General features: G+C 36.3%; 1 protein-coding gene across 4 annotated transcripts; it reads right to left on the bottom strand.

Annotated features, from left to right (window-relative positions):
* Positions 1–4,641: 4,641 nt before the first annotated feature.
* On the bottom strand, positions 4,642–10,515 carry LOC112796805 (cysteine protease ATG4). 4 transcript variants are annotated; one of them, XM_025839430.3, is made up of 10 exons: positions 10,146–10,511; positions 8,176–8,376; positions 7,825–8,076; positions 7,651–7,736; positions 7,221–7,271; positions 6,707–7,086; positions 6,242–6,380; positions 5,515–5,570; positions 5,364–5,434; positions 4,642–5,259 (listed from the first exon to the last, which is right to left on the bottom strand). In XM_025839430.3, the coding sequence occupies exons 2-10, from the start codon at positions 8,291–8,293 to the stop codon at positions 5,045–5,047; spliced, it is 1,368 nt and encodes a 455-aa protein (XP_025695215.1). In that variant the 5' UTR covers positions 8,294–8,376; positions 10,146–10,511; the 3' UTR covers positions 4,642–5,044. The 4 variants fall into 4 exon arrangements, with proteins under 4 accessions (XP_025695215.1, XP_072091695.1, XP_072091694.1 ...); XM_072235594.1 differs by having other exon boundaries at positions 7,825–8,060; positions 10,146–10,489; XM_072235593.1 differs by having other exon boundaries at positions 7,825–8,083; positions 10,146–10,484.
* Between the last annotated feature and the right edge of the window lie 1,940 nt (positions 10,516–12,455).

Here is a 12,455-nt window from a genome sequence, read left to right as displayed (position 1 = left end):
GTCTGTTTTCTGAGGAGGGTAGAACTTCTCCAAAAATTCTTTTCGCAACAAGTCCCAATTAGATCTAACTTCACCCGGCTAAGTATAAAACCACTCCTTTACTTTTCCTTCCAAAGAGAAAGGGAAAGCAAAGACCAACACCGCAGATTCATCTGCTCCATGTCTCCTTGCAGTTGCACATGCAACCTGGAAATACTTAAGGTGCTTCAGAGGATCTTCCCCAGGTAATCCATTATACTTATGGAGCAAATTGATCGTGCCGGACTTAAGCTCAAAATTTGGGTCCAAGGCTGGATACAAAATTTGAAGCGGTTGCAAGGCAAGATCGGGGGCTCTAGCTTCTTTCAAAGTAATCCTTCGCGGAGGGTCCACCATGACAGTGTCACCTGAGTCACTCAAAGATAATTCAGTACTCCCCACAGATGAATATAGAGTCTCCTCGTTGATCGGAGAATGAGAGTCATGGATGGTTGGTGATAGTGAATGGGAGTGATCCTCAAGGGCACCCGATTCACTATGCAAAAAAGCTAGCCGGCACCGGGCTTGCCTTATATGAGTTGAAGTTCTTTCGATTTCTAGGTCAAAAGTGGCCAAGCTTGGGTCTGGAAGCGACCGTGTCATTCAACCGAGGAGGCAATAAAAGCATGCAATTATGAAAGGCAAAACAAAACAAATAAGAAAAATAAGCAAGTAAACAGAACTAATTTAGCAATCTATAACTACCTAGACTAAATAAAGAAGAAAAATAGTGTTTACAATTAATGCCAAGTAGCAAACCAAAAATTAAGTATTCAAACTATTCACATATTTACACAACCAAAATCATGGCACTCATTGCACTTAAAATGAACTTCCCCAGCAACGACGCTAAAAATTTGATGGATGCGAGGGTTTATGTCGGTTTAGAACTGATCAAAATAAGAATCACTTCGTTAGTAGCATAGTCCAAACCAACAACGAACTCTCACAATCAAATTTAGTTCAAGAGGGTAGTCACAATCAAAACAAAATAACCGGGAGTTTGAAGTCCCGGGTCGTCTCCAAAGGAAGCACTTAAGAAGCAATGAGTGTGCAAATTCTGGTTGTACCAATCAAAGGGTTTTCAATGAAGAAATAAACATATAAAGCAATAAAAGAACATGCAAAATTGTAATGATTGAACTAATAAAGAAATTAAAGAACCGACTATGTAATATGAACAAGTAAAGTATAAAAGAGATTAACATGGCAATGTATGAAAGGTTAAAACTTAAAAAGAGGTCTTGGCTTGGAGTGAGCTAAGGATCCTTTCCTTGTTGGAACCACAACTATGACAATTGTGTTGGATTAGTCTCACTTGATCAACCCTCACATCGGAAGGTAAGTTAAATGAGCATAAGTGTTATTAACCCACAAATCCTAAATTGCTTGCTAATTGCCTTAGCAACAAATTAGCGTTAGTGGGAATAAGAACAATTAACAACCCAAGAAATGACACTAAATGTTGGACATTCCAACTCTAGGAACCCCATTGCTCACTTCATCCAAGCCAAGAAGCAAAAATTTAGCCTAAAACCATGTTTGACATTTTGTCAAACACTTGGTGGGCAAAAAGCTTAATCATGAGAAAAAATAGGAAAAGACTTGGAATTAGAAGCAACAATTAATCTCAATCAACAAGAATAACATAAGAAATCATGAAATGAACATCAAATATCAAACTCATCAAACAAGAAAGTGAAATTGCAAAAGAGAAACAAAATTTGACTATATCTTGCATGAGAAGAAAGAGTAATGATAATATAACCATAAAGAGTAATAACAAGAGATACTTACAATGAGATTAGCAAAATCCAATGATCAAAAATAGAAATGGAACTTGGAATATAAAACCCTACTAAAACCCTAATGGAGAAGATGAGAAAACTTAGAGAAAACTAAACTAAAAACCCTCTATTCTACTCCTAAAACTATACTAATGACATGCTCTGTTATTTCCTTCATTTCCCCTCCAATATGAGCTCTAAGACTTCAGAAATGGGCCCCCAAAGCCCTCAAATCGCAAGGCACATGATTTTCTAATGAGGTCATGCGCGGACACCTGTGTGGACGCACAGGCGTGTGCGTCTGCACACTTTGCGAAAATTCCCTCCTGTGCGTACACACAAGAGGCTGTGCGCACGCACAATAGGCGATGCTAGGCGGGATGCGCGACGCGCTCGAACTAATCTACGCGCTCTGCTTGGGCTCCCGTGCGGGCGCATAGAGGGTTGTGCGCATGCACACGTCTCTGAACTCTTTTCCTTTGATTCTTCATGCTTCCTCCATTTTGCAAGTTCTTCTTCCATTTTCTCCAACCCGTTCTTGCCTCATAAACCTGGATTCACTCACAAACAACATCAAGGCATCGAATGGAAGGCAAATGGAATAAAAATATATCAAATTAAGCATAAAAGAGCATGTTTTCAATATCAAGCACAATTTGGGAGGAAAGTTCAAAAGCATGCTATTCAAGGGAATAAGTGCAAGTTTATGTGATGAAATCCATTCAATTCTAACCAAAAATCATCATCAAATATGGATTCATTAGAAACCCTTAGAGAAGTGTAGTTGTGGTACTTTCAGGGATTCTCTACAATTTGCTCCTCCTTCTTTTTGGGCTCCTTTTCCTTTTCCCGAGGGTAATAGGGCAAGTTTGTTCGGGGAAAGGGTTTCTAAGTCAGGAATTTTCCTCCATGTTGATGTATTTCTTTGCCCTTTCTTAAACTTCATTCAAAGAAGTCGGGTATCGTTTGGATATTGATTGGGAGAATGGTCCCTCTTTGAGACCATTGACTAGGACCATGATCATAGCTTCAGTGGGCAGATTTTGAATTTCCAAGCAGGCCTTATTGAACCTTTCCATATAGGCGCGAAGAGTCTCTCCGACTTCATTAGTGGGCGTGCTTGGTTTTATCCTTTTGGATAGAGAATCTGGTTAAGAACTTTCTAGCAAGGTCATCGAAGCTCGTTATTGACTTGGGTGGCAAGTTATCGAACCACTTTATAGCCGCCTTCGTCAAAGTAGTCGGGAAGGGGGCTTTACAACGGGCGGCGTCAGAGGCGTCGGCTAGGTACATTCTGCTTTTGAAGTTACTGAGGTGGTGGCTTGGGTAGGATGTTCCGTCATAGAGATCCATGTCGGGTGATTTGAAATTCCTGGGAACCTTAGTCCTTATGATCTCTTCTGTTAACGGATCTTCTCCTCCTAAGGGACTTTCATCACGATCCGCCCCATCATTCCTATTTTGTAGATCAGCTTCCAGCTTCCGGAGCTTGTCTTCTAGTTCCTTTTGTCGTCTCACCTCTCTTCGAAACTCCCGTTCTGCTTCTCGTTGTCGTTAAGCTTTGTGTTCGAGCTGTTGCAGTCGATCCTCCTGGCCATGAACCAGGTCCAAGATCTCGGTTGTATAAGGGTGGTCCTCATTCTCGGGATGGTTGACTTCAGAATAGATCCTCCTTGGATGAGGATTTTCTGAGGTCCCTTCCGCGTGAGGCCCTTGGTGTTGTGGTGGAGGAGGAAGCATGAGGGCTTGGCCTTCTGGCTGAGCTTCTTGCTCAGATTCAGATGCCATGTGACCGTTTTCATGCTCAAGGTCCGCCATTTGTCAGGAGAGAATTCCAAGTCCCCGACAACGGCGCCAATGTTCCGATAGTTACCTGAACGTGAGGTCTATATCCCTTAGTATGGCAACATCCGACCTCTTTGGTGCCGAGGTGCCGCTTGTCCGAGTTCCTCATGAGGAGGAGGGGGTGGTACCTACAAGAGAATCCAATGCTTAAGTTAGCTAGGGGTTTAAGCAGGTGTTTAGTAGATTAAAACGTGTCTTATACCTAGGGGATGCATAGTAGAGTTGATAACCACCTTTGTTGGAGTAGTTCCATCTTTTCTGATTGATAAATGTTCTCTTTATCTTGGGAGTTTGTTGAAATCTATCTTTTAGGGAAAATAGAGATACTAGGAGTGATTTCGGGAAGTAATTATCTGCCTTGGGCAAGTAGAGCTTAGCCTCCTTATGCCGGTGTCCGACCTCTTTAAAGAGGTCGGGCTTGTCGTGAAAACCACACTTCTTGGTGGGCCTTTTTATCTTATTAGGCCTGGCTTTTATTTGTTGGTCAGTGTATGAACAATATATATATATTCGGATTATTGTCTCTCTTAATAATCCTATGATCAAGAACAATTTAGATTAAATTATAAAATATTTCTCTCTCATTATTATGATCACCATCATAATGATAAATTTCTAAATTTAATCAAAGATTTTATTATATTAATTCTTTAATATCATAATAATAATAAATCATTTGATACACAATAAATTGAATTGTAATAATACTACTTATTCTCAACAAATTTGCAAAAATTTAATATAGCACATAAACTTTAATTCACTAAAAATTTGCAAAATGTTGAAATCTTAAGACATTGAATTGCTACAAATCTAGCAATTTTTATTATCCGAAAGTCGCATGCAATAACAAGAATATTCAACGATCAAATACAAGTCTTTTCATTTTTCTTGCTGTTGTTTTTCTCAACTGTTAACATTACTAGCTAAATCTCTCCTATCTCATTCATTTTGATCCCATTACAATACGTTAAAAAAATTTAAAAAAATCTTTTACATTAAATTTATATTTTATATTAAAGCTTGTGTCGTAAAACAGCATTCTGAACCACTTTCTACCATTTATTTGATAGTCCAAAAGTATAACCCCACTACAAATTTGTACCTCATAGCCAACAAAAAGGTACAAGCAACAAATATGAACGAAACTCCCCGTGTAATGTACAACAAATACCTAGTTAGCTATATCAACAAATGAGGAAATAAATTAAGCTAAAGAATCATATTCATTATAACTTACTTTTCTACAAAGCCTATTTTCAACCATATCTTGAGAATAGGGAACCCCCATAACTACGCATCAACAACACTGGCAAATTAGCCTTGGGCACATGAGAATCAAACAACAAATTTTTCAACCCGTTACTTCAAATCAACCTTGGGCAACTTTGGAATTACAGGAGTTGCCAATCATCCTCATTGTTGCCTGCTTCGTTGGCAATGTCCATAACTACGGAATCATCGTCTTGGAATCCAGTGTTGCTACCCAGCACATTGTTACTAGCGGCCTGCGGTAAGAATCCCCTAGACTGTGCTACCGTGAATAATGGGGCACCATTTGATACTTCAGCAAGCTTGGAAGCTCGGGAACAGAAGTCGTCGAAATCATCTGACAGCCACCATTAACAAGCAGATGATCGAGGTCAACAGAAAGCTTAGATGTTAGCCCAAGTTGTTTTAAGTTGTGAAATTAAGGCAAAGAAACCAGCAAACCTTTGTCTCGGCAGTAAAATCCAATAGCCAAGGATGGGTCAATTGAATCTAGGGGTATGTGCCTGATAACACTGGTAGAAGTTTTGCAAAGTGAGACAAAGATTGAAGGAGATAAGAACAAGAAGAAAATCAATACTCGTAATAAGCCTACTTGCTATGGTATGAGGAGGTACTAGTCTCTTGGGATTCCCCATTGATATTAACAACCTGAAAAGCATATAAAACATAATAATGTAGCTCTTGCCACCTTCAACTCATAAAGAACAAGTTATTAATGGAAATCATTCGGCCCCTGAATCATGATGCTTTACCCATCAATGAAGCTAAAAGTAAAATTACTGTAAAATTAAAACATCATGCAAAGGAAGCAAATGCTAATCCACTTTTGTGTGATGAGAAATTCCTAGGAATTGCTTTACCATTTCTAATTTAGCATAGAAGATTATTCATATACACACAACTTTAAAGAATATCAGATAATATTATTATCCATAATAATCCAAACTGAATTTCGAGAATGATTCATCCTGATTTCATCACTACAATCATTGCAGATTGTGTTTAATTTAACCAAATCATGTTTCAATCGATATAATTTATTGCAAATCGAGATAGATACGTAGATGGTTTCTTGGTTTTTCACTCTTACTTTTTGACTTGTCTGTTTCTTTTGAAACTAAAGGGCTACTACCTAGGTCAGTTGAGAACATACAATGTATAAGTTTACTAAATCAACAATGGAAATAAACATGGAGCGACATATACCTAAATTAATACAATGCAGTAGTGTACAACCTATATGACAAGTTCCAACATCCGAATAATGCAATTAATTAATAAAGCCAGTAAATGGCAATTATTTGTTGAGAATAACGTACCTGCTGAACTTCATGTGGATCAAGGTACAATGCCTTGTCACCCTGAATACCAATAAGATATGTTGAAGCACCTGGTTTACCGCCCAAAATACCAAGGCTCTGGGGGAATTTAAAAGTTGATTGCAACAATGGGATATACCTGATAATGGTTTAGACACAACACATCAGTCATACTGTCATAGTGCTATATTGAAAATGAATGAGAGCAGAAGTAGAACAAATTTCAAATTATATTTTTAGATCTTCATGTAGCAGTGACTTAACATGAGCCAATTATATAACTGTATTCAGATAAAGGAAGCTCTTTCTTTACAAATTGACACTTTAATAGTTCATGTAAGAATAAAAATATTTTCTTATGCATTGGAAGTTCCAAAACTTACCATCACATAAAACTATAATAAGTTCCCTAATAGTAGTACCTATTGGTTTATAATCCTATAGAACATTGAAAAAGTTACACACCTTGGATTGATTTTATCAAGTCCAAGAACCAGAGGAACCAATAAAAGCAGAGGCATCCAAACAAGTTTGCCCCTTGAAAAGTCATAACAGCGTTTGGATGCATCTTCAATGCAGACAACTGGTGCTCCACCATGTTCTCCATCTTCATCTCCAGAAACAACATAAATTGCCATTGGAAGTGGCTGCTCTACAAGGTTGTCTGTCTCCCTCTGGTTATGAACTAGAACTTCCCATGTTCGACACATGGCATATGGGCCCACCCATGATCCAACAGCAAGGCCATAACCTTTACCGGCTTGAAGGAGATTGTGAATAGAGAAAGCAGAAGCCTCCGAATCACCAAAACTTTGCAAGATCTCAATATATTCTTTATCCAGTGGCTGCAGATTATGAAAAGATACATACTTACTCAACCTATTGGCATTTATATTAAACAAGGAAATACATACAACAAATGAATAAAAAAGTTACAATCTGATTACTAGAACAACACACTGCAAATTAATCACCTTACCCTATCAATATTTTTCCTCCATGATCTACCTAATTTATGAAAGAGCAATGCCTGTACAAGAGGAAGGCCATTTGATGCTGTTAGTTTGCTATATTTTGAAAGAGAACACAAACTGAGGAAACATTAAATAAATAAATAATAGAAAGTAATAATTTATATATAGAGGCTTTTTTCTTTTTCTTTTTCTTTTTCTTTTTTTTCCTTTTTCTTCTTTCTGGGATACCACAAGAACTATTATTAGAATAGAACTGAGATTACAAAAAGAGGATAAGCCATCCTCACACCCACATATGCATACAACAGGTAAATTTCAGACGTGAAAATCTTAGCTACATAACAACACATCCTAATCCTTTTAAATATTAGCTAAAAGAAGTACAATGTGGCAATAGCTTAGTCAAATACAAGCATTGGATAAAAGGCGCAATACCTGAGCTACAAGCATCTGGCTGCTCCGTAGCATACATCCCCAATTAACATCACTAGTATACTTTGAATCTCCAATAGGATCAAAGCCTATAAATATGTATGTACATTAATATTTGTGAATAAAATATCTAAAATAGAAAAACATCCTAGGAAGCACAGTATATATTTGACAGACCCTTCCGATATGTTACTAGGATTTTTGAAGAAAAATCTTGCTCAAATGCGGCAAACTCGTTACTAGTATCTACATTTTCAGTCGATTCTTGTTGTGAAATATTATGGCAGACACCTAGAAGCCATATATCACCATCAGAACTTGAAATCTCAGTCCTCCCTGTCCCAAGTACACGTTCTTGAAATCTCCTCATCGAGCCGCTGTTAACAACTTTCCTCACAGCAGCTGCCCACCCACTATTTCCAAAATAAACTGCTTTCTTTTCAGAAGACGATGGTTCATTATACGTTTCATAGACCGAAAAACCAGCTGGAAAAAAACCTGACCACAAGGAAGCCTTAGGATACTTACTTTCACCAGACACTACTTTCGAAGAAGCAGGCACCTGACTGTTATCTATAGTCTCAACTGAGCTTTTAGAAGAACATGTTGCACCAATGATCTTCTCATAGATACTCTTCAATACCATTATGATGCCACAGAAAACATGAGTTGGCTCTTAGAAACAAACCTGAGTGTAGGCCAATATCTGCAGGTGAAGGGGAAACAGACCTGAAAGGCATCCAAAAACATATGCTTGTAATCATTGAAAACAATCTAGGAATTGAAAGATTCAGCCAAGAAACAACATAGGCTGTCTCGACTATCTAAAAAAGACAAAGGAATCAACGAATATTAACATTATCATCCACAATTCATGAAGTATCCCCTAGTCATAATCTTGTTGAAAGAAAAAATCAGAAAATCCAATCCCCCAAATCTGTAGAACCATCCTTAGCTAAACAAGATAAACGCGTTACACATACATAATCGATGTCCAAGATCAATGAAGCCATTTCACACATTTTCCAAAGCACAAAACATGAATCTTCATTACAAGAAAAAAAAAAGAATAACATAAAATAAAAAACGCAAGGAACAAAACACAAAAAGGAAATTCGCGCAGGGACATAAATTGATAAATCGAATGGTTTCTGAGCACGCAAATCCAAAATTCATTGAAATGCTAAAGCAATTGCAGAGTAAATCAACAAACCTTGATAAAAGAAAATTCGAAGGGAATTAAAAAAGTTAACAGAAAATAGGGGAGGAAAGAAAAGCAAGATTCTGAAAACCGAACCAGTCATCAAACCACTCCAACTACTGGTTCACTGGTTCATTGGTTCAACCAATTTAACTATGATTCAATCAGAATAACCGTTTTATAATAAAATAATAATTAAAATAAATAAACACACTAAATCATAATTATAGTCTAATATAAATTTTAAAATATCATTCAAATTAAAAGTACTACATCAAAATTATACAAATATTTAACTTAATTCATGCATTCACTAGACAAAAGAAACAACCAAACATGAAATGCCAACATTAAATTTTATCATCAATAATCAAAATCCACAAAAACTTGCTCCACATTTGCTTCATTTAGATCATCTTCACCTTCTTTTTTAAACATAGACACAAGTATACAAGTATATAGCTTAATTCATGCATTTACTAGAAACATAACACTGCCACAACTAACACAAATACAAATCAATTGATAAGCATTCATCCCTAATAACCAAATTTTTCCCAGTACTACTATTTTCTTTTACATACTTATGATACCCATTTATCCATCAGAACCTAGAAAATTAAAAAAGAAACTACAAATACTAAAGTTAAATCATTCATTACAGTCAATGAGAGATTTTTCTAATTTCTTTTAGGCATATGATCAAACACCATGTGCATGAGTGTCCACAATGGCAGAATCTTATTTTAAGCTAGACAGAACTTTAACTACTACTAACAATAGCTTATAAATGAGCTACGAAACCCTAACTACTCCCACGCTAACCTTTAGATAGAAACAATTTCAGAGGTGGAAAGGCTCCACGTTAAATAATCAAAATTTGAGGAGAAAGTTGAAACTCGCCATGTTACCCGTCTTAGACTCTTCGTTACATAAACGGGGAGAGTAGAAAATATCGAATTAACTTTAAGGAAATTTTCAGTTGAACTTTCATCATTTTCAGTGTTGAAATAAAAAACATAAATTCAAATTTTGCATATAAAAGAAAATTAATAAGACAGCATATGCGAGTTTCCACAGCATCAGTAACAACAATGACAATTTCAAAAACAGCAGCAGAAAAACTAGCAGGACTAGGTAAGAAACAGAAGCAAAACAACAACGTAATAAACAGCGGTTTAAAATGTAAGACATGAAATAAAAACAACAAATGTTAAATTAAACTTTAAATAGCAGCAAGGAAAACAACGTAATAAAGAAGAAACCAGTACCAGCAAGAACAATGAATAGAAATCACCTTTCACAGCTGAGGGAGATGGAGTACAAACTCGAACAGATGAGGGAGATGGAGAACAAACGAGGGCTGCAACTCAAACACGCGAGGGAGAGGGAGCACAGATGAGGAACTCGAACGGGAAGACGAGGACTGGAGCGCGGCGGAACAGAGGATGAACAGCGGCGGAAACGCGGCGACGCAGAGACAGAACAGACCCGTGGATACGATGCTGGAGCAGTGAGGACGGCGGCGGAGCAGACGCAATAGCGACGGCAGCTGGACAGCTTGAAGAAGGGCGAGGAGATGGAGGCATAGGGCTGCCCCTTTTCTGCGTTTGAAGGTCGAAGATGAGAGTAGTGTGAGCTGAGGGAAAATTTAGGGATTTTTGCGTAAAACGACGAACGTATTGCGCAATTTATCAAAAACCGACCGGATCCTGGTTCGGTTTGACCAACCGGTTTCTGGCCGGTTTAACAGTTCCGCGACGATTTTTAACGGAGACGGCTCTGTACATCAATCGAGCTGCGTAAGTCATCGATTCGGGAGTGGATCCTCTCTAGTGGAAAAAAAACTGGATGGTATCCAGTGGAAGATCTCACCATTCAATACATTCTCTCTCTCATTTATTGCTGGTCCCACTTATAAAATTAAAGGTGGGAGATTACACTTTATTCTCTCCAGTGACAAAAAAAATGGAGAGGATCTATTTCCCATCGATTCCCATTTCCCAGTTTGACGGGTCTAGCCAATCGTTTTTCAGAACATTGAACAAGAGGTTACAAAGGTTTATATTCTTAAAGCGGTTTATGTTTAAATTTTAAAATTAATTTTTAATTATTCTATTTGAATAATTTTAAAACTTATTTTATTTAATTATGTAATTTGTTCTAATTTAATGTGTATAAAAAATTAAAAAGTATATTTAAGGCTTAATAATTATTTTCTTTCCAACTTTTCCCTTTTCTTTTTTTTTTCCTACTCAAACAAATAAAGTCTTAGGATTTTGGTTTGAAGCTCGCCAGTACGACTTTGTTTCATATTTTTTTAAAAAAAAATAAAAGACATTTATATCTCTTTAATTTAAGATAAGAATTAATTTGTGAAAATAATGTTTTCTTAATTTATGAAAATAGTCTTTATTTTAAAATTTATTTTGTAAATATTTACATCTCTTTAAATTTTTCCTATTTTTGTTATTAGTTTTTTGTTCAAAAATATTGAATCTTTTATAAACACAAAAAATTAAATAAATAAGATTTTTTGATAAAAAAATTACATCAAAAATTTTTTTTTGTTTAAAAAGTTAAACTTAGACCTCTTTTATTAGGATAGTTTTAAGGGTTTAATTATTCTATTGGTTTTATAGTTTTGCAAAATTTTTAATTAGGTTCCTATACTTTTTTTCTTTTTAATTGAGTCTTTACACCAAATTTTATTTTTAATTGAATCCCTATGTAAAATCCGGTCAAATCATAATTAATTAAATAATAAATTAAATATGAGCGAATACGGTTAGAAAATTTAGCAATCGAAATTTGATAATTTAAATATGATATTTGGACTCAGTGAATTTTTTTGAGTCGGAAAACATAGTTTTCTGAATAAAAATGAGCACTGAAAATTTGACCGGCAGTACCAACTGCGCTCTATTCGGTACTGTGACTGAGAAAATTAATTAGAAGTGAATAATTTTAAGAAATAAGAATTTATAATTTGGGAAGATAGAAATATTTAAAATACGATTTAAAACTCTAATCTTAAAGGTTTTGGTCCAAAATTAGGCCAACGGGTTAAACCAAGTGAACCGTTCCAAGTGGGCCCAAGACCTAACATATATAAATATTAGTTATGAACATTTCAGCTCATTAACCCTAAAGAAAGGGGCTTGGGGCGCTGAAACGGAGAAGGGAGGAAAAAGAGAGAAAATCCTAACTCCATCAAACTTCAAATCACCATAACTTTTGATCCGGAACTTCGATTGACGAGCCGTTTGGGCCACGCATCGCTCCTTTCGTCCTCTACAGTTCTATCTAAGTTTTGTGGTGAGTAATCCACTACACTCTACCCCAGTTTTCGTTTTTTTTCTTTAAATTCGAATCTGGTTTGGATTTTGAAAAAATCTTGTGATTTTGGTTGTTTAGGAGTGCTCTAGTATGAGCCATTGGTGAGTTCTATCAACCAATTTCGTGGGTTAAGGTAAGGAACCTTCTAACCCTTGTGATTTATCAATTTCATGAACCCTAAGTTGATTATTAGTGTGAAATTGGTTATGTTAGAGTATTGGTTGATTTTGGTGCACAATTGGGAGGTTGGTGTTGCTTGTAGAGCTTT

This window comes from Arachis hypogaea, chromosome 4 (genome assembly GCF_003086295.3).
Source record: "Arachis hypogaea cultivar Tifrunner chromosome 4, arahy.Tifrunner.gnm2.J5K5, whole genome shotgun sequence".
In the NCBI taxonomy this organism is placed as follows: Eukaryota; Viridiplantae; Streptophyta; class Magnoliopsida; order Fabales; family Fabaceae; genus Arachis; species Arachis hypogaea.
The sequence above is the reverse complement of the archived record's forward strand: the minus strand, read 5'-3'. Positions and strand labels throughout refer to the sequence as shown.

Bases quoted from the DNA above. Each gene is read 5' to 3' on its own strand.
- LOC112796805 (XM_025839429.3), bottom strand. From the start codon at position 8,293: ATGGTATTGAAGAGTATCTATGAGAAGATCATTGGTGCAACATGTTCT. The intron at 7,737-7,824 runs GTCTGTCAAATA...ACATATTTATAG, and splicing joins CCTAGTAACATATCGGAAGG to GCTTTGATCCTATTGGAGAT. The intron at 5,571-6,241 runs GTACGTTATTCT...TATGCTTTTCAG, and splicing joins ATCCACATGAAGTTCAGCAG to GTTGTTAATATCAATGGGGA.